Below are 21454 nucleotides of genomic sequence, written 5' to 3'. Positions count from 1 at the left end.
ATGCAAGGCATCACACGTTGACTACAACTTTACAAAATATACAAAGACTATTGATTTTCATTCTAATTGAAAAATAATAATATATTATTGGGAAATTAACTTGTTTTCTCATTGTGCAGTACTCTAGTCTATACCAGGCACAAGCTGTAAAGACTTGAATTGATTATTACACGTAACGCGCTATTAATATGCTTCTAGAAGGAGTAATCTTCCATGCTCAAAATTCGCTCTTTTCTCATTGGGCCAATGTAGGTCGGCCCAGTTTTTATAAAGCCCAATCCACATTGTACAGTACTTGGGCACTTTTTTACATACCCACCAATCCCATTTGGTCTTTGTAAGCAACTAAGCATTGATAGGCTGATAGAACAATGTGCACAGTACATAGAGCAAGAACTGGAACCCTTTTTTTTTTGAACTGGAACCCTTGTATAGAAGTAAAGAAGACCAAAAAGGGCTGGAACAATTTACAGGGAGGTAAACTAAAGAGTTTCAGGGAACAAACTGAAGGTTTAAAAATGAATAGATTATTGAGTTCGATGAACACTACACAAACTAAACTACTGAGTATAGAAAACTATCTATGAGAAGGTGCACCAAGATTCTTTTCTGAAGTTAAAAGAGCTTCAATGGTTGCTGCGTAACCGCTGTTTCTTTCTCCGTCTTTGGTCATTCTTGAATGGATCAATCCACTTCTTGTCCTCTTCTACAGCACGATTCCACCGTTCTTTGAACACTGTAAACTCCCGCGTTGATTGCCTCCGAATCTGCCCAAGTCCATGAGAAATGTAAGAACCAAATAGTTCCATCTAGCTCTCGGGAGGTGATTGTTTTTTACCAACACTACAAGAGGTCCTAAAATATCTTAACACACATTCGATAGAGTCTCACCTCGGTTCTTCCATCATGATTTGAAACAATGCGTTTCTGAATATCAATAAGAACAAAAATCAATAAGTTGGCATTCTAGCAGTTATAGAACCTCAGATGAAAAAAAAAGATTATTTATCTATTGCTTGTGGTAAAGTGTACCTTCTTAGAATTGGAAACCTGCAAATAAGGAGAGAAAGCAGATAAATTAGTAGTTTAAGAACAAGGATTAATGTGCAGTACAAAATGTAAATGGGGAAAGAGGCAAGGAGCACTAACCTTTCTTTCCTGAGAGTCACCCCCACCCAAACTTTGTATACCCTTATGAAAAATATATTCAACATCAACAACTCCCACATTTTTTGAACGGTCCCCCTGTAAAATGCCATAATTTATTTATGACCTCTGGCTGAATGCTCAATGTCCAATAACCCAGAAATGATAAGAAACCTAACAAATTTTGGGCAGTACAAAGCCTCAAGAGTGAAAATTGTTGTCATAAGAGAACTATGATAGTAGATCTTACCTGCGCACAATACCCAAGCTTCATGTCCAGACCCCATCCATGTACGAGATCATTCTGACCAACAACAAAGCAGCTAAATGAGAAAATTAATAAAGACATTTCCAAAGTGAAATTTGACGTTTAGTGGGTGTTCAATTTTAATAAAAGATAATACTCCAGACGATACATTTAAAGAGTTGAAAACAAATACAGTGAGGATACAGATGTAGTCTGATGCAAGTAGTAACAAGAGTATGATTCTCTTCATCATATTTAACAATGTAATTGAGGCCATAGATCAGTATATAAAGATTACCTGTATAAGATGCCAAGTGCAATCCCAGGCAGATCTTGAAAAGACCGGGGCCATACCTTCAACAAACCTGCAAATTGTAATGTTCAAAGACTATGAAAGCCGACAAATGTGTTATAAAGTTTTGACACCATACTTAAGATCAATGTATCCTGAAAACCGGAGTTCTAGTCATAGAACTATTAAGAAGTATTTTATATATCAGCTCAGCTATGTGAAGATGGCAATGGATCACCCCTAGACAGTATGAACTTTTAGAAAGAAAGTAATACTCTCAAGGACAGCAATGGCAACTCACCCAGTGCATGGTGGTCCTTGACTTTCCTCAGTACACTTCACACTGCCTCTGCTATCATAAATTCTTCTGCACACAGTGAAGATGGTTTATAAGCATAACAAGTATTCAGAAATATGAAACAAAAAAATTCGGAAACTATCCTATCTACCTATGGAACTTCTTTTTTTTAGCACGAACTGTAATTCTATGATGTATTTCAGTTGAATTTGGATGCAAAGCTGGCTGAGATATCTCCAGTCCTGCTCCTCTCACAATTTCAAGGTACCTGAGAAACAGCATCCAATATATGAACTTACAGATCTTCAAAGAGTATATTCAATCTTAGTAATAACTATTTAAATAGAAAACAACATCGTATGCTGCCCCTATCAGAACGAGTACAAGTATTTCAACAAAATAAGCACTCTTTTCAGTGTTCTACTTATAGTCCCTAACACAGATGTGTTCACAAGTGAGCGCGATGATGGAGTAATAAACTGGAATTCACCATGTAGTCAAATGATTCTCTAAAACGAGTCTTCTAATTAATGGGTAAATAACACAAGAGTACCTTGCTGGGTTGAAATTCTCAACCCCCAAATCTTCATCCCAGAGGAATATGTAATCATATATGGACACAACATCTGGATGTAGAAATCGTTTTGCAAACCACCTGCAAACACCCAAATAGAAGAGAAATAAGAAAATCAAAGAACAGCAAAAGTAGGACCTGCTCTTTCATAACCCCAACTGTGAGAGAATACAAATTGCATTAACTTTAGATACATGAATAGTTGCTTAATGCCAGAAAATTGCACAGAATGATGAATGCAACTGCTAACATACCACTTTGTTTGGTTGCGGGCAACTATGTGTATGGCCTCATCACTCCACTCAAGATCCCACCATCCTTTAACATCCCCATCATAATGGAAGAGTATAATTGTAAAGTTTTCTGGAAGAAACTGAAATTGATAAAATTAGGTCAAGCATGTGAGTTGATGACATTTAGAACATTATGTAGAAAAATCTATTACCTTTTGCACAATTTCGTCAACATTATCTTTCTGCTTAATACCAACTGGCATAGCCAGCAAGTTGCGATTGCTATAATCAACCTGAATCAAAATAACCACCCCAATCAGACAAGTGTCATCATCAGCACAACAATAACAATGAAGGAACTTCTGTTTATCCAACCAGTCTAGCAATCATCATTAGGTGTTCGAGAGAGTAAGCAGACATGCAAGAGAAACATGAAAACAAGAGAATCAGAGTATTACCTTTAACTTTGAACTACTCAGCCACAAAGGCCTCAGCTCTAAATCCGACCTAGCTTGTACTATGCCACGAGGCAAACCATCCAATGCTCTGGAACTCAAAAGAATTTCCTGAAAGTAAGCATCAGAAGCACCTCAGAATAAAATTAAGGCAAGAAACATAGATCCACATCATATCATCTCATGAATGCAAGAATTGTAATCAGTATTGTTCTGCTGTGATTTGTTTAGTCACTTCAAGGTGTTACAAAACACAGAAGAACCAAGCAAGGAAAAATCATTTGCAGCAAGCATAAAAGGATCTTAGCATTTACCTGGTTAAAGGGATGCATTTTTCCTTCCATCTGATTGTTGGAGGAAAAAAAAATGTAATCAGTAGAGTGACCACTATGACAAGAAAAACATTAGTTTAAAAGATTAACATAATGGTCAAGTTCAGAAAATAGATGGATAAGTCTACCTCTGCCTCCTTATAAGCCTGATATTGATAATTGGTGGTTCTGTACACAATGAACAACATTACTGTACACACAACTCCCATAAATGAGACCTGCTTCATCTTTAATCCTCCGTTTTTTCCCTGCATCAGCAACATTTATTATACTCCGCGACACCGACTTCTGGAAAAACTAAAACTCAATGCTTTAGAAATATAAATGAAGAGACTGCAGATCATACCCCATCAGAGAAGCTATTCTTCTTCTTGAACACCCATATCCATGAGTAAGAAGACGACTTCATCGACATCAAAGCCTTCTAATTTTTCTTCATAACAAGCTGCAAATCAGTCACATCAAACCGACAAAAACGTCAGTCGTAATTCCAACCAACTGCTACCAACAAATATCAGCTCCACAATTATAACAAAACAACCCTGTTCCTAAACACAGGAGATTGCAGAACCAACCAAACTTCAATGAAACCAAAAAAAAAAAAAAAACTTAACAGGTCCTGAAAGACTACAAACGTAATAAATATTCAAACAGATTGCAGGAAAACCTAACTTTGAAATAAATCTACTCGTTACAAAATTCATACAAACCAGCAAAACAACAGGTAAGTTTCTAAATTTTAACTCCCCAATCATGTAAAAATCTCAACAACAAATGGATCCCTTTAGATCTTAATAACCCAAAACCCCAAACAAACCCAGCTAAACAATCCAATCAATTTCCACATTCCACAGTCCCCAATGAACAATCATGCAGCATGTTCTTAGTAAACAATAAAGGAAAAAAAAAAAAAAAACTTACCTGAAAAATAAAAAGCAGCAATAAAATGTTACTGTTCTCTTCTGTAGAGCGGAGGAGAATAATCAGCCGGAAAACTAGGGGGAAGATCGAATCACCAAAACAAGGCCGGAAATCCGAACAAGACAGTGAGAGCTCTCTCTCTCTCTCTGTCTCTCAGACAAGAGACGCGAAAAGCAATGCCCGTAAGATTCGGGCAAAATCAGCAGAATCAGATTGGATTAAGAGAGAGAAAGAAAGAAAAGAGTGTATAAGAGAGAGTCGAAAGGGCGAGTCCGGTGGGGTCGCCGGGTTTTCAGGGAAGCTGAGAGGGGTATTGGGCTAGTGAGGTGTTTGATGGGCTTCCCGCCGACGACGAGTGTCGCTCACTGCATCAGACACGAAGCTAACCGAAGCCTTCGTGTCTTGTCCATTGTGTTATGTATATTTATATACAAAATCACACTGCTCTTGTCGTCGTTTTGGAATTTTATAGAGGAAATCTAAGACCAGATGGAGCCGTTTGGTTTGGTGCGGGGTTCTTCTGTTTATGAAATATTATTAAATGCAGATATTGGAGGAGTTGTGGGGTGTTTTATTACCTGTTAACGATGTTAGTATCGCACCGTCGCGTGTCATGTCTGATCGAGAGTTATGAAGAAAATCGATAATGATTAAAAAGATGATTTGATGTTGAAGGGTTCTCTATAAACAGAAATTGTGGTTAATGAATCACGAGTCATAAAATCATTTCATTTAAACTTTACTCGTCATTAAAAGATTCGATACGATAGGGATGATAAATTTTTAGATGCTACAGGAAAACAACATACCATATAACAGTATGATGTGGTTCTACATTCTAATCAAATATTGACACGTGGATTTATTACAATTAAAATATAAGCTAAGGTTTTCTAATTTTTGTGAAATGACTTTCATAAGTATTTGTTGAGTTTAGACTAGGGTTTAGGGTTTGAGGTTAGGGTTTAGGGTTTAGGGGTTAAGGGTTAGGGTTTAGGGGTTAAGGGTTAAGGTTAAGGGTTTAGGGTTTAAGGTTTAGGGTTAAGGGTTAAGGGTTTAAGGTTTAGGGTTTAGGGTCTAAAGTTTATAGTTTATAGTTTATAGTTTATAGTTTAGGGTTTAAAAAACAATAACAAACTCAAAATTGTCTTTGACAAAATAACTTATGTAATTTTTTCTTAATAAAATTTATGTGTCAATATTTAATTAGAATGTAGGACCACGTTATACTGCCACGTGGTCCTCCCGTAACGATGAAATATTTCTCAGATCCGGGAGTTACCCTCATATGAGAAATGATCTTGAGTGTGAAGTTTCTAAAAGGAAATCGCGAATGAAAAAATATTGAGTGTGGAGTCGACACACGAAACTAATGAGGAGTTGATGACACTAAATAATTACAGATATTATAATTAGGTACAATAAAAATTTAAAGTCAATCTGAATTTGATTGGTGCATTTGTTATTTTCCTAATTTTTGAAATTGGTTCAACATAAGCAAACTGATAGCAACCTGTTCGGTCAAGTGTCGCCGTCTGTTTTACTCCAAAGTCCAAACTCATCTTGGAACTTACCGGTTCGGGTGGGCCTTCTATCTTTCCCCCTTAATATCCAATCTCTGTTACTAAATTAAAACTTCAATGTTAATTACGTCTGGATTTTTTACTACTTCAGGAGATTTCACATATATTTCCTCTCCTTTTGATTCTTTTCCTATTTTGGGTTTCAAATGTAATGTAATTTAAACCACTCTAATGGGTTTGTTACGGTTAACACCATAGCATTGATGATTTATTGCGGTAAATCATGAATGTAATCAGATCATGATCCCAAAATTTAATTAGACATGATAGGGTTAGGATAAACTGACAATGTGTAATGTCTCATTACTTGAAAATTGAAGAAGACATTTAAATCACACTTTGTGACGGGTCGAGTTGCTCTTTAAGTTATTAGTAGGATAACTGTTCATTCTCTTTTACCTATACATTTTTTTTTTAATCTGAACCGCAAAACATATGGGAGTCGGTATCTTACTTTGCACGTCAAGGGTTCGAACGTGGGTTTAGAAACCTTAGGGGGTTGATATCTCATCAAAATCGATCAAGTTTGCAAAATATAAGACTTTTTGAAGGTTTAAACAAAGATTAAAAGTCATAAACACGTTACCATCCAATAACACATTTCGTATTTGATAAACAAATATTGGAGATGCACGATCTATACCCACTCCCCATATAATATGATCATAATCAACCAAAAATTAAGTAAGAGATAGACCTATTACTTAAAGATGATCCTTTCCTTTTTTTCCTTTGGCTCAAGTTAGGTGCTCAAAAGGCAATACGTGTTGCTAGGTGAATGGCCCTAGTTGGTATAAAGTTGGGGAGCTAGTTTTTGTCACGAATCATTTTGGTAAATTCACATGCATGATGGATTTGATTTATATAGTTGTTGATTTTGTGTGGTTTAGCTTTGTAATTATTGGTCTCTATATATATTGACAGAGCGAGATGGTTAAGGGGTTGTTGGGGAGGTTGAAGTGGTTTGATTTCTTAGCCAAACATTACCCATTCCACGTATTCCACGTTTTCCTTTCTCCATCGGGAAACAGGAAAACCCTTTACCCATCAATAGTGACATAGTCAATGAAAGGAGGCTATAGAGCGTGGTGTAAAACTTGGTTCATGACAAGCATGGATGAAACTAAATTGAAGAGATCAAATCATTGATGGATGGATCCAATCAGAGTAGTTGTAGCGCTCACATTCTTAAAACATGCGTGGTGTATGACAAGGATGAGTGAAACTAAAATCGAAGAGATCAAACCATTGATGGATCGATCTAAACATAGTAGTCGTAGAAAATAATTGAAGAATTTTACCAACTTCTTATAAAAATGATGGTCGACTATGAACTGCCCCTAAAATCATTTTGCTACATTTCTATAAATCGATCTTTTGCTCTGCTTAAACTTACATACAAGATACAACTGATAGCCTCGTCCTTTGAAGCAAAAGTACGTCCCACCTTGACTTGTATGTTTCATGCACGTTCCTGTTGTACAGTCCATCCTCGTGTATAGAAGATGATATTGCTAGCTACACCATTTGATACGCAAGCCATTGATTTACAATGGCAACAATACAAGACTAACAAAAAGACATGTTGTTGAGCTTGTCTATCTGACTAACAAAAAGGCACTCTCGACTGTGACATTCAATCCAGAAGAGATTGCTAACTACAGATGAAACAAAATTTTGATTTTTCTTGACTGCTTTTGTGCATTTTACAGTGTAATCCTTAATGTTTGGACCAGAAATGTTATGTACAAAGATCCCTATACACCCAATTTAAAGCTACCTACATCTACTTTGTGCGACCTCTTTTCCTACCCTTCACAGGAACTACATTTTGTTGACCAACAGGTTTACGTCCCACTTTTCTTGGGTGACCAGAGGTCCTTTTTGTCACAGCACAGGATTCGACTGACGGAGAGGAATCTGCATTAGCATTACCGGCTTTCTTACTTTTGTTTGAAGTCCTAGCAGGAGTCTTTCCAGCATTGGTAGCTTTTCTCGACAGCTTTCGGTTACCAGGGCGAGAGCCTCTAGGTTTAGCTGGAGGATTACACACTAGTGTATTGGAAGAGAGGTTTACAGAAGCAGCCTTCTTGCTGATAGAATCCTTGAGATGCTGCCGCAATGTTTTGGTGGTGAGGTCTCTGAGAAGCAAAGCAGATTTGTATTCGCGTGTACTCTTGGAGTAAAAAACTAGGGCATTGTTGGCCAGCAGCAACAGATCTCGAAACAGTTCCTTAACTGACATGACATAGTTGCTTGCAATTCGTGATCCTATTGTGTCAAAATCCATGTGCCTATGGATCATTCTCTTATACCTTCTTCTCTTCTGTATTGAATATGGAAGATAACTGTAAATTATAGTTGTAAAGATCATTTTCTAGTTGAAAAGCATCAAATACTATCCATACCTGGCTATCAAGTCGATGACGAAAGACAGAAGCACTTTTATGTTCCAAAATTTTATTGAAAACGTCCAACAAATTGTTAGTTCCATCCTCGGTAAGACCTCTATTCCAATCAATTGCACCAGAAGATCCCAAAGCCTCACGACAGTCACTTGTCAAATGTTCTATGCGCCGCAAGCCAGTTACAGTATCAATTGAATCCAAAAATCCACTTTCCCCAACACTCGCCTCCTTAACATCCCTACTACAATCCTTCCTCTTCCTCTTGCCCCTTCTCTTTCTTAGAGTCCCTCCAAGGCCACCAAAGAAAGCCCCCATTGAAATTTTCTCGCGCATGGATGGTTGTGAAACTTCTCGTTTAGTATCTGCGTCTTCAGCTGACACTGTAGCTGGTATCTGGCATTCCGGTGAGCAGCTTGTCAAGGCTTCATATGTGAAACTGCCGGCGGATGGCTCATCCTTATGAATCTCTTTAGTAGAAGGGTAACGTCCCTCTAATTTTTGATAAGGAATAGGTGATTCTGTTTGGCCAGAGCCATTGTTCATGCAACCACCTACTCTTTTATCAGCTTTGAGAGACTCAAGCTTTGATTCCAATGACCTGTAACAGCCACATTGAGTAAATATCAACACAAACGCATAGGCAGAGGCTTTAGGACACCTAACACTGCAAGTTCACAACACTCCCCAGAGACACGTAGAGCAAATTTTTTACTCAAGGTCTTGAATGACATGCATTTTAGATCAAAGTTTCATTTATCTATAAAGTGTCATCTTCTTCTAATTTCAAATAATAACATGCTCAACCTAGCTGATATTCCAAATCTTCCAAATACCAATTTGGAAGAAGGCCTGCTTTTCCTGACCACTATTTAAACATAAGCATCCTGAAAAGACAAGGAAGTGACTCACCCTATTGAGTTCTCAGATTGTTTTAGAGCTTGCCTCAACTCTTCCATTCGTTTCTTTCGTAGCTCCTCAAACCAAGCCCTGCAGAGAAAAACACAAGATATGTAAGATGAGCATGCATGCAACCAACTCAGAGAACTAAATCCATCTAACCAAAAGGATTAAACATATCACAGTATCAAAATTATCCAGAAAATTGAAGAATAAATGAGTGAGAAACATAAACTCATAAGAACTAGCAGGTTAGCTTACTTGCATCCAGAGTAACGCTTCCGCAAGTCCTCATATTTGGCTTTACAAACCTAAATGCAAAACACAAGTTATTGGTTTGAATTAGCACCACAATACTAAAACCAAGAAACCAGCTCCATATACGAAGAGCCTAGCTTAACCTAAACAAGCAGCACTTGAAACACATTCAAACCAATAACTTGAGAGTAACTTTACTTACAAGTCACATTTTCACTAGCCAACTACAAACATTTCCTTGTAACTTTTTACCCTAACTATTTATGGACTGACCCAACAAAAGAAACCACAAACCACAGCTCCTCAACATGAGGTAAAACCTAGTGGTAAAATATTTTTCCCACCTTTCAATTTCCTAGAATGAACAAAAATTTACATAAACCATATCAACAATTGAATATCATAAAATTAAAAATTAAAAATAAAATATATAAAAAAAAAGACCTCGGGTGTAAATGCGTACGGACAAACGGTTCGGGCTCGGAGCTCCGCGGAGACCAGGGTCCAATCTCGGGTCCCGTATCGGGTTACGGCCCCAGCCAATAGAAGCTCAAGCCATGTGCCCCACCTGCTCTGTCCTATAGCCTCCGCCACCATCTTCGCTCTCCACGTGTACGGCCCCAATGCATCACACCAGCTTCGCTATACTCTTATCCTACGCACCCTTCTCGACCCCCGGCTCACGTTAGCCTCCGCCGCCGTGTCAACCGCGGTGCTTGAAATAAAATGGAAGAACGAGACGAAATTTGACCAAATCTTCGTTTTGGGTGTTTGAGAAAGCGGTTTTGGATGAGAGAAAGGTGGTTTTGGGATGATCAAGGTGGTATTGACGGTGGTTTTTTTTGGGTTGTTTGTTTGTTTTTTTGTTGTTTATGGGAAGCTCAAATATAGAATGCGTGAGACAAGGTGTTGACGGATTCTAGTGTTCTAATAAGGTTGACGAGAATAAACGTTAACCAGGTTGAAATGAAAATGACAGAGGGAGAGAGAGGTATTTATATACGAAGCCAACATGTGGGTTACATTGGGTTTGTGATCTTTCTAATAATAATAATAGAGGGTTCTCTACATCTCATTCATATGCAAACAAGAAACCAAGGTCTACTCGACTTGGGTCGCTACGGCCCCATAAATACACCTTAACCAACACGGCTGAGAATTCAATTTGAATAATTATTGTAAATTCTTATATATAAACCCTTATTGAATTCCACATTCTTCTATATATCTCGATATTTACAGCGAAATATTTATTTTTCAGACGGTTAAAATTTTCGTAATTATCGATATTTTAGTCATTGTAAGAAACTCTAAACAACATGCGATATTCATGATTTTAGGACACAAAAATAATTGATTTACCTTTTCGACGAGAAGAGAAAGAGAAACTTCTTTTCACCCTTATTTTCCACAAGAGGAGTGTGTAATGTATGTGCTTTGTCTACGTCTATATTTCTGCGTCGTTGTCATCGATCTTTTGCATTCTCGCTTACTAAGTGTATGTGAAGGCATATGCAACTCCAACTAACTAGAAAAGATCACTATTCAAGTAGCGTTCATATTTAACCATTAATCTTATACGGAGACCTACACCAATTCACTCCAAAATGTTTTGTGTTAATGCATGTTCTGGCAAATCTCATAATTAAGGAACAAAAACATCACTATTCGTTTCACAAACGAAAGAGAAAAAAAAAAAAAAAAAAGAAGAAAGGTAAACTAATAACATGTTAATTGGAGAACCAAATTAGATGAGGAGTACAAGGAAACAAAATTTCTCATTAGAATTAGAGCAGTAAAGATAGGAGGTAAACCAAGTATATATGATTTTTGCAAACCAATTTGTAACTGAATCTAGAAGGGTCTCCTTCATATTTAACCGTAAATCAACAATTAAACTTTCACATCCAACCGGCTCACCAAATTTGGATCAGTCAGACACAGACCTCACTAATCACATAATGAAATCAAATAGTCATGAATCATTAGTATACCAGGAGGAGGCAGCAGCCTTCCAGTACCCAATTTTATTTGGTAATTTATTTGGTATACATGTGTTGCAAGGTTTCGGCATGTAATTCATTCCAATCTACAGGAAGGATCGTACTGTGTGTGCGCTCCTGTAATTCATGTGTATGTTTATGTATACGTACATATTTTGTATTTATATATATCATTGAAGGATCTACATTGCAATGTACATTCATATATATGAATTTGATACACGGTAATGAAGATACAAACAGCAACCTCCCCCCATCAGACCATCAAAATCAGGAAAGTCTAGGCATGGCTGAAGGCAAATGTTGCAGGGATTGCTTCTCCTGTCTTGGAAGCGCCTCAGGGAAGCCTGGCCTCACAAAATTCTTGGGCTCTAGTATACCGATATTAAGTAAAGCCGAAGATGACTCTAGGAAGGGATGATTACTGTCTTCACGCTCCTCAGGCAAGGCTAATTTTGCTTAGTCAGCCTCACAAAATTCGTGAGCTCCACTCTACCATGATTAAGTGACACCGACGATGACTAGAGGTAGAGAACATTGAGACAAAATTGTGATAGGAAATGTAAGTTGGCATGAATGTGTGCATGCAATCCTTTACGTTATATCAGCGAAGCCACCTTTTGTACTTCTGACAGACAGTATCAGTTACGACTGTTGAAGAATTAGATTTAATTCTCTAGCACATCTTGCCAGCACACCCCCTTTCCTACAAGCAAAAATAACAGGATAGACTTTCTGAGCGTGGATATTTTCAACCACTAGATAAGAGATCATGTCCAAATGACAGAGACATAATTATGCAAAGATGACCAAATATCTTGAATGAATGAATGTACCATCTAATTGAAAAGTAATAACATCAAAGATTTCCATAAGGTCATTCCACCTCCAAAACTTGTGTGTGCACAGAATAAGATTAAAATATCAGAACTTTAATGGGAAACGTTACTGCATATCGTTCATTCATCAAGGGTATCGTTTGGTCACTTTAGAAATGCATGATTTCAATAGACAAAAGGGCCATTCCAACTCCAAAATGGGTCGTGGAGAATTGTGTTTGGAACTTAGTTCTACTGAATAAATTCTTGTTTGCTTGCCATTATACTCATATGGGCTCATTAGTCATAAGTGATCATCCATTCACATGGACATCCTTACGGCTGGTGGACTGAGGACATCATTAGAAGAGGCTGTGGAGCAATTTTGGTACTCCATATTTTAAAAAATTTACCACTTGCACTCCATTTTTGAAAGAGTTACATGAAGAGTGCAAGTTGAAAAGGCAAAATCACTCACAAAATTGTACTCTACTATCATATAATTGGAGTTAGGATCTAACCTTACAAAGACTGGGAGAATTTTCTGAATCTTTTGCAGGTATATAGAGCATTGGTTGCAGCACTCCAGCCTGTACTCAAATTACATAGAATCACAACTTTTTCTACGATGAAACATTATTTAACGAGTTACAAGGAGTATGGTAATACCTTTGCTCTGCCTGCAGATTGACTCCGACCGCTGGAGGTGCTGAAATGGTAGACTGTATCACTGGGCCAAAGACTGCTACAAGCTTCAACAACATCTCCAATGACACATTTGCATGCCTGTACATTTGCAGAATTATAAATTTCTGTCATACACAATCCGCAACCAAAAATACTATCATCAGAATTTGACATAGACCTTTTATCATGAAGACCAAATCAACATGCATATGATTCAATTCAAGTATTAAACTGCATGACCGTCATTGGTCAGGAAGATTTCACAATGGTATTCATAATATAACATCAAGAACAAATTCTTCCAAGAAATAGTACAGACGACTAAAACTCATAGAAGCCTCATGTTAATATTAATTTCCTTCAAAGGTAGTCATCTCCCTATAATCATATCATCTGAATGTTAGGAAGCTATAATATGAATCCCATATTAGAATGGAACCATCCTTAATTATTGGAAACAGGTAGAAGAGTAATTTTGTTCCTCTGTCAGTGCTCACTATTTACCATAGATAGTACTCATAGCAGCCACGTGTCAGAGTTTTACAATTTCCCTAAAAAAAACGTAGTACTTTCAGAGTTCCCATCCCATTAAATAGTTACCTCTCAATTTTGCTATCAAGCAAGCCCAGAAGCACAGGCAGCAAACACGAAAAGAGATCTAATGTCAAAATATCCAGTTTATCCAGGAGAACACTAATCACATCCGCTTGTACCTGCACCATGATCACATCATTATTAGAAAACCAATATGCAGACAAAACACCAGACCTTAAAACCAGCGGAATCAGTACAAGTAACACACACAAAATTATCCAGTAAATACCCACCGCATGATCTGGAAGCTTTCTGATAGCAGTGACAGCACCTTTAATATCATTCCGTTCCCAAAAATGCCTCACCACCTGCAATTTGCACAATGGGGGCAGCGTCAGAGAAATATTCAAGTAATTCAAATATGAATCATCCCAGCAGAGATAATTATCAAATACTATGACATTGCACCTATACTTTATTCAAGCGTAAAATCGTCATAGTTAATGAAGCGATTCACATGCCATCAATGTCGGGCATTAGTATAGAATACTAGATTGGAGCGAATCTGAAAACAATATTCAGGCTTCCAACACTTTACAAGGTTATGTGGTGAAGTTTTCATTATTAGGTTGCAGTCACAACAGAAACTTTATTTCAGAAAAGTTTAGCAACAGATTCTGTCAATAGTCATGAATGACACCGAAAATGCACCAAAATATATATATACCTGCAGTTTTGTCAGGCGGGATCGAAGGGTACTTAGGAATGCATCATGAGTTTGCATCAGATCTTCAGTAGGATCATTTTTCGCAGATGACATGTGCCTCCCAGAAATTTGAGGTTCCTCTTCTCGCTAACCAAACAAAAAATATAGATCATGTTCCAGACTGATACAACAAGGATATGCACGTGACAATTAAATATCAAGGTTCTTAGTCTTCTGCATTTCACTCTAGGTCTAAGCTGGTATAGTATATTCAATACCATATATGATAGTACGTAATATACAGACTTCAATATGTTCTGAAAAGATAAAGTAAACAAACTTCATCAATTCATGATCTTATAAGTGTTTGTTTCCAGCCTGAAGCTTGAATTGTAGTGATTCTTCTATACTAATTGGAAGCTAAAAACTTCAAATGTTCTTGATGCCACAACCGTGGGAAAATGAAGTTTAGAAAAGCAATATTTGTGGATAGAAGATACCTGCACGGTGAATGTTTTCTCCATTTCAATTGTCATGGGACTACATATGCTAGTTGCTTGATCTTCAGGGATCGCAGGACTAGATATGCTACTTGCTTGATCTTCAGGTATCACAGGACCAATTATGCCAGTTGCTTGATCATCATTGCTACTAAATCTCTCTCTCCTTTCAAATCGCTCAACCAGGGTGCGAGTCCTTCCTGGTACAACAGCAACTGCCAAAAGTGGAATCATAAGAAATCAACTTGCATACACCAGACCACCACTATGTTATATAGAACCAGAAATAAGGAAAGCATTAACAAACCTCCATTGACAACTTTAACAGGGCTCAATTCCTTGCTGTTACTGAGGAGTCCATTTTCTGAAACATTAACAAAATAAGTCACTACTCACAATAGAACTGCTAAAAACTAAAGAATAAAGAAAGAAATAAAAAAAATATTTAAAAATAAAAGAATGAAATAATAATATGGTAACTGGACTTTACTAAAAGGACCATAAGTCCATAACTTACTAGTTTCCTGATCAGAGGGCCTCTTGAGTGATAATACTGCTTCAAATTTCTCTTCTACACTCTTGATTACAGAATGCTTTTCCTTACAGGACTCTCTATCACTATCTTCTGCTATAGTTTTGATCTGAGAACTGAGACCCACTGCACCATCCAATTTACTCGTCATGCTGCTGAAAGTTCCGGATTCAACGGCGAACGGTAGTTTCTCCATGTCAACTTTGCTATCTGATGGGCTTCGCACATGAGCTGGTCTGAGCAACATACCACGCCTAGTTTTTGAAAATGCAACAGATTCTCTTCCAGTGTTAGCCGAGTCTTTTGCATTGGGACTGCTTCGAGGTACAATGCTAGGCACAGCCAAGGATTTATTGACCATCTTTTCATTAGACTTTGGGAGTGACCCCGCTGCAGGAATCTGCTTCTTAGCACCAGTTTCCTTTAATTCCAATGGGGGTAAAACTTTCGAAGAATTAATTCTCTGTGTGGTAACTGGCTTTCCACATGCAGCTTCACAAAGAATACAACAAGTCAGAGAAGCAATAAAAAAAAATGAAGTAAAAAGAATAAAAATATCAAAGGCTAGACCCCTCCATTAATGCCACATTTCATTATCATGGCAACATGAAAAAACGGTAAATAACTTCAGTTTTGTACACATCCATGAGAACTTACAACATGTCTTCTCAAACAAAACAAAGATGGAAGAAAAAAATGGAGTAAATACAAGGCAGCAACCAAAGTCAATTATATGGACAGTATGTATCACAGGCTCAAGGAAAAACTAATGCCAAAAATATCAATGGAAGCACCAAATTGGAATAAAACCAATAAAATAAAAAAGGTAACAGGGAACGATATAAACTTACAATCAACATATATGTTCTTTATGTCCTTTGAGTCATAATCAGGAGACATACAGCGCAACCCCGGACCCCTTATACCAGTCTCTACATTCTCCATGATTCCGTGCAACTTTACATGAGATTTCTCATCGAAACAGTCATTTTGCTCAGGTGTTGAACCATCTCCATATGGCTTAATAAGCTGCCACAGAAAGAGATGACAAAAGGACCAATAACTCTCAGTCAATGGTATCAGGGATAATACCGTCTAAAATTATGAAGAGGTGCAAAAGAAGTAACACAATGTTTAAGGTACAGTGAATACCGAAACGTCAGCAACCCAGACTCCAATAGAATTTCGATAGTAAGAGCATCCCAGTAGCTTCCCATCATGAATGCATAGGTCAGCAAGTCTTGACCATCCCATTTCAACAGAATCATGAGATATTACAGGCTCCCAGGAATAAACCTGCAAATAGGGATCTTAAGTTTGACTGCTAACTCAATATAATCCCATTGAGTACTAAGACAAACAAATGAAAACCTTCAATCTGTCGTCCAATCCAGAAAATATCGTCCTCCCATCAGGGTGGAAAGCAATTGAGCGTACTCCTGTAGGCTGGAAACAAAACAAAAAAAGTTCCTTCAGACTAACTAGATGAAAGTCACATTTTACAAGAATAACATAACTACAGATATATAAGATGCTCTATCAATCTCAGAGAGAGAGAGAGAGAGCGAAGAGAAAACAAAACAGTAAGATAGTAAATATATTCAATAATTAACATAAATTACCTCAGGCCTGGTAGATCCAATCAATTCAAAAGTTTCCAAATCCCAGAATTTCACGGTTCTGTCTGCTGAACCTGGAACATGATATGTACATTCAAGCAATTTACCGATTACTAAACTAGAAAGTATTAAGGGAGATACACTAATTGCTTAGTTGAAGCCAAATCACTAATAACTAATAAGGCTACGCTTGCATAACTTATCAAAAGAAATCAGTGACCTTTTCTTTTGTATCTTTCCCTTTTTGTGTGAACAGTAGTCATACCACCGTAATATTGCAATCTTTTCGGCATATCTCACATCTCTCTCTCCCCCTTCCCCCACCAAAAAAGAAAAAGAAAAGATAAAATAAAATAACAAGCAAGACAAAACAAATTTCATATGGAAGTGTAAGATTCAATTTTGTTGAGATGTATGAAAGGCTATTATGAATTCCCTGGAAAATGCTACCCAATATATCTCTGACAATTTCTCGACTCACATGCAGAGCCAACTTTATATCAATGACACTGTTACTTAACTTAAGCCTGATATACACAGAGTAGAGTCACTCACCTGTGGCCAAGAGAAACTCAAGGGGATGAAAATCTATAGACCGAATATGTCCTTCATGGAATTTAAAATCATGCAAGAGCTTCCCAGCAGTTAGATCCCACACCTACGTGGCATTGACAGGAAAATATAATTATGGTCACTGAAAAAAATCACTGAAAGCCACCGAATGATAGTACCAGGAAAGTATAATGGTAAGGAAGTTACCTTTACAACATTATCAAACCCACCAGAGACAACCCATCGACCATCGGGAGTGAACTTAATAGTACTAATGCCTTGAGTATGACCTTTGTATGTGTGGATGCATCCCTTCTTTCTAATGTCCCAGATCTTTAGATTAGTGTCCGTGGAACCAGAAGCAAAGAACTCACCAAATGGATGAAATTCAACAGCAGAACAGCTGGATCTGTGTCCAGTAAGTGTGCGAACCACTACACTTCAAAAACAATAATGAATACATCAGAAGTTAACTAAAGGAATTATGTTTACTGCCTTGTTTTATCAACATAAGCCATGTTACCAGTCTGTAGACATCGATCAACATAGATAAAGACTTGAACCTAAGAAATGTACCAGACATCTATCATACTAAGTGTATAAAGTGTCGTAATCAGCTAAAAATATATAAGATCTCTGGATTAGGTCTGGGAAATGATAGATGCATCATTCCTTTGCTAGAAGATGTAACTTTCTAAAACGGACAGTCATGTTTGAGCAGAATAATAAATAAATCAAACAGCCAACTTACTCTTCGCTTCCTCCAGATCCCATATTTTTGTTGCACCAGTAGAAGCTCCAGCAAGCACCAAAACTTCTGCTAAATTAAAAGCTACAGATTCAACTGGACTTGTATGACCAGTGAGACTCTGCCCAAAAAGAATGAATTCATGTGGTCACTATTTGACTATTAGATTACCCTAAGCGGGTTTCCCATGACCAAAACCAGTATGAAGAGCATTTCAAAAATGGTTTCAATGCAGCTAATGAAAGGGGTACATTTTTATTTTAAACCTCCACTTATGCCACACAGAAAAAGAGTTGTAGGAGTTTCAATAAATAAATAACCACATAAGAGCCCAGCCTCAATTACAGTTTATACACTGGCGTCTATTAGTACTTCACATCAGGGAAGAACTCTAACAACATTATAGATATTAGTTTCAGAACTAACCATTCTATTAACATGCAATGTATCTCAAATTTCCAAAATGACAACTCCACTCAACACCTCAACTACAAACTCCCATAAGTAGATAGCTATTACAAATTCTCCACAGGAAATTGCTTAAATTAGAGAAATACCATTAGCGCGGTAGGTTTGCCAATTGTCCATAGATTGACTTTGTGATCATCACCGCCGGTGACATAAAGTCGGCACGCCTTCTTCCCAATACTTAGACAGTTAATATTGTCAGAATGCGCCACAAACTCCTCTATATTCCATTAAGTCAAGAAAAAATCCTTCGAAGAAGAATCACACAATCCAAAACAAAAAATTACCATATATATCTGTTCTTATGCTTCACCTCACCACTTATATCCATTAAAATCCAAAATCTGGCCAAACTAAATTAAATTCCTAAAAGAATATTTACAACCAAAACTAACTAAGAGAGCCACAGCCACAGCCACAGCCACATTGCACCAGAACTAGAATCTCGATTTTCTTTAAAATTATTTTCCTACATTTTCACACTAACCAAATTCTTCAACTTCAAACCAATAGAAACCTCACTAAAAGCTCTGAAAAATCCAAGACGAGCTTAGCGACTACAAAACCCCAACGATTCGAAGAACTAGATCGACCTTTCCACAAAAACCGAGCTCAATTCCAATTCGAGTTCAAGCATTTCATCAAAAAATTTCAAACACAAAAACGAAAACAAAGGATACGCAGCTTGTACGCGCGCTTCGCCATTACGGAGCTGAATCCGGAGCCGGAACGACGCCGGAGCAAGAATCAAAGGCCGGAGAACTTCGCCGGAAAGCTGAAGAAGATGAAGTGCTTTTGAGCTGAAGAAGGTTTTAGTGGAAGGAAATCCAACTGAGACGGATTGGAATCCGATTCGGAATTGGAGAAACTTATACTGGAAGAAATAGAAAATCAGATTCAAACAGTGAGAGAGAGAGAGCTGCTTTGCTTTTTTTTTTTTCTTTTTTTCTTTTTTTTCTGAGAATCTCAGAAGACGATGACTGTCAGAAATAATAAGCCCAGTCCTCTATACTGTACTTCTTCATCTCCCCATTTGACGAAAATGCCCCTTTGTTTTTTTACCGTGGAAGGGTACATATTACGTAAAAGACTAGTTTTTTTTTTTTTTAATTATGTTTTCAGTTTTTTTTATTTATTATTATGGTGAAGCAGGTGAGTCACTTTGATTACGTTAATCAGGTAGTGTCATATACACGTGTATTTTGAATTCAGGCAAAGATTTGTGAAAGTGACTCAGCAAAGTGAGACTAATGCACTGTCACAGCTCACAAAAATAAGAATTCGAGAGGTTCTCAAATCTGCTCGTCACAAAAACTTGTGAGAATCGTGACTCTAAACGTTAAATATCAAAGTTACATTTGAGGATAGCGTTTATCTCACCACACCATGTGGTTGAGTCCGTCTGGTTTTAGTGGTTGAATTTCAAGATTTTGTTATTGTATTTTTTTGGTTTTATTTTATTATCACCATGTGGATTTGGAATGGAAGATTAAAATAGTGATTAGAGTAAAATATTGGGGGATTTGGTGGGTTTTGTTTGTTGGATTTGGAAAATGACTTTTGTCCAGCTTTTTTAAATTTTTGAATAAAAAGCTAGTGTGACTGTCCTTAAGTCTTAATTAATGAAACTATCAAATACAAATGAGATATGAGAACGAGGGATTATGAAATTTTCCTAATTGACAACTAGATAGATTCCTTAAAATACAGTTTCTAACCTTCTTGGATGGCTATTGTATTGATAAAGACATGTTACTAAGCAATTATTTATTGACTTGACAAAAAATAAAACAATAATTTCCTTGTGAGGAATATTTGTTGGGTAAACTGTTACACGTCTACTGTCTATGACCATTTCTCAAACTGGATCCATCCCCAGTCAATTTCATTGTAGTTAGATGAAAGATGATGTTGGCATGCACCAATTTCGAACTCTAACGAATCTAGCAAACATTACATGTGATCATCATAGTTTGCTTTTTAAGATAGAAATGGTTTTGCTCTCACTCCTTCTCTAGCTATTATTCCTATCAACCACCTCGGATTAGACCATCATGAGATCTTAACCATGGATTTAACGTGATTTTGAAGGAATCGGACCAGTAATCCAATAATGGCCAACAAATTACGAACCCAATTCCCAGTACTGCTGTTGCGGAAGGCATAGATTTATTGCTTTTGCATATATGCTTTGATCAAAGGGAAACACTGAAAGGGACACAGGCTGCTACAAGTCGAGCAATGTAAAGCCTCGGCTACAAAGCACACACTTGGCTTCCAGCATTGAAGGTTTGCAACTTTGCATGCCATTGCCATCAGTTATTCTGTGGTTAAGGTTCAAAGAGTGAACAGAAAGCTCAGTCTTCTGCAACATTCCAAGAAATATGATAGATCAGTACAAATTTTGGTTTGAATCTTGATAACTTCTCATGTTGCAAACTCTCCCTCCGTCAACTTAGTTTTCATCCAAACATGTTAGATGACTAGAGATAAGTTAGTAGGATAGACTGTCACATGTCACGGTCTCTCGGCACTAAATACTTTTCGTACAAAAATTAACTTAGGTTATAAAAGGAGGGTGAAAGTGGAAAGAAGACCTCGACTCCTTGAGACTTGAGAGGGTGTTTTTGTACTTGGAATCCA

The 21454-nt window shown here is 37.3% G+C and overlaps 3 protein-coding genes across 3 annotated transcripts in view; all 3 read right to left on the bottom strand.

Annotated features, from left to right (window-relative positions):
* Positions 1–21454, bottom strand: part of LOC101310880 — a 1534871-nt gene that overhangs the window by 574531 nt on the left and 938886 nt on the right. The window lies entirely within an intron of this gene.
* Positions 405–4835, bottom strand: LOC101292191. Its single transcript, XM_004293486.1, has 16 exons — positions 4499–4835; positions 3924–4022; positions 3706–3825; positions 3560–3589; positions 3249–3356; positions 3003–3083; positions 2812–2930; positions 2537–2638; positions 2135–2251; positions 1987–2052; positions 1692–1758; positions 1397–1450; positions 1150–1245; positions 1033–1050; positions 892–927; positions 405–767 (listed from the first exon to the last, which is right to left on the bottom strand). Exons 2-16 carry the CDS (start codon positions 3990–3992, stop codon positions 627–629), a joined length of 1224 nt encoding a protein of 407 aa, XP_004293534.1. The 5' UTR covers positions 3993–4022; positions 4499–4835; the 3' UTR covers positions 405–626.
* On the bottom strand, positions 11817–19730 carry LOC101306211 (katanin p80 WD40 repeat-containing subunit B1 homolog). Its single transcript, XM_004293451.1, has 18 exons — positions 19492–19730; positions 18901–19031; positions 18347–18464; positions 17803–18029; positions 17599–17701; positions 17047–17117; positions 16796–16870; positions 16577–16720; positions 16276–16453; positions 15410–15916; positions 15200–15256; positions 14893–15107; positions 14414–14539; positions 13980–14054; positions 13753–13865; positions 13135–13251; positions 12987–13055; positions 11817–12353 (listed from the first exon to the last, which is right to left on the bottom strand). Exons 1-18 carry the CDS (start codon positions 19514–19516, stop codon positions 12293–12295), a joined length of 2412 nt encoding a protein of 803 aa, XP_004293499.1. The 5' UTR covers positions 19517–19730; the 3' UTR covers positions 11817–12292.

Source organism: Fragaria vesca, linkage group LG3, assembly GCF_000184155.1.
Source record: "Fragaria vesca subsp. vesca linkage group LG3, FraVesHawaii_1.0, whole genome shotgun sequence".
NCBI lineage: Eukaryota > Viridiplantae > Streptophyta > Magnoliopsida > Rosales > Rosaceae > Fragaria > Fragaria vesca.
This window is presented reverse-complemented; position numbering and strand designations above follow the sequence as displayed.

Bases quoted from the DNA above. Each gene is read 5' to 3' on its own strand.
- LOC101306211 (XM_004293451.1), bottom strand. From the start codon at position 19,516: ATGGCGAAGCGCGCGTACAAGCTGC. The intron at 17,702-17,802 runs GTAACTTCCTTA...AATGCCACGTAG, and splicing joins GGTTTGATAATGTTGTAAAG to GTGTGGGATCTAACTGCTGG. The intron at 13,252-13,752 runs GTAACTATTTAA...GCAAATGTACAG, and splicing joins CTTGATAGCAAAATTGAGAG to GCATGCAAATGTGTCATTGG.
- LOC101292191 (XM_004293486.1), bottom strand. From the start codon at position 3,992: ATGTCGATGAAGTCGTCTTCTTACTCATGGATATGGGTGTTCAAGAAG. The intron at 2,053-2,134 runs GTAGATAGGATA...CACTGTGTGCAG, and splicing joins AAAAAAAAGAAGTTCCATAG to AAGAATTTATGATAGCAGAG. The intron at 1,759-1,986 runs GTGAGTTGCCAT...TACAATTTGCAG, and splicing joins CAAGGACCACCATGCACTGG to GTTTGTTGAAGGTATGGCCC.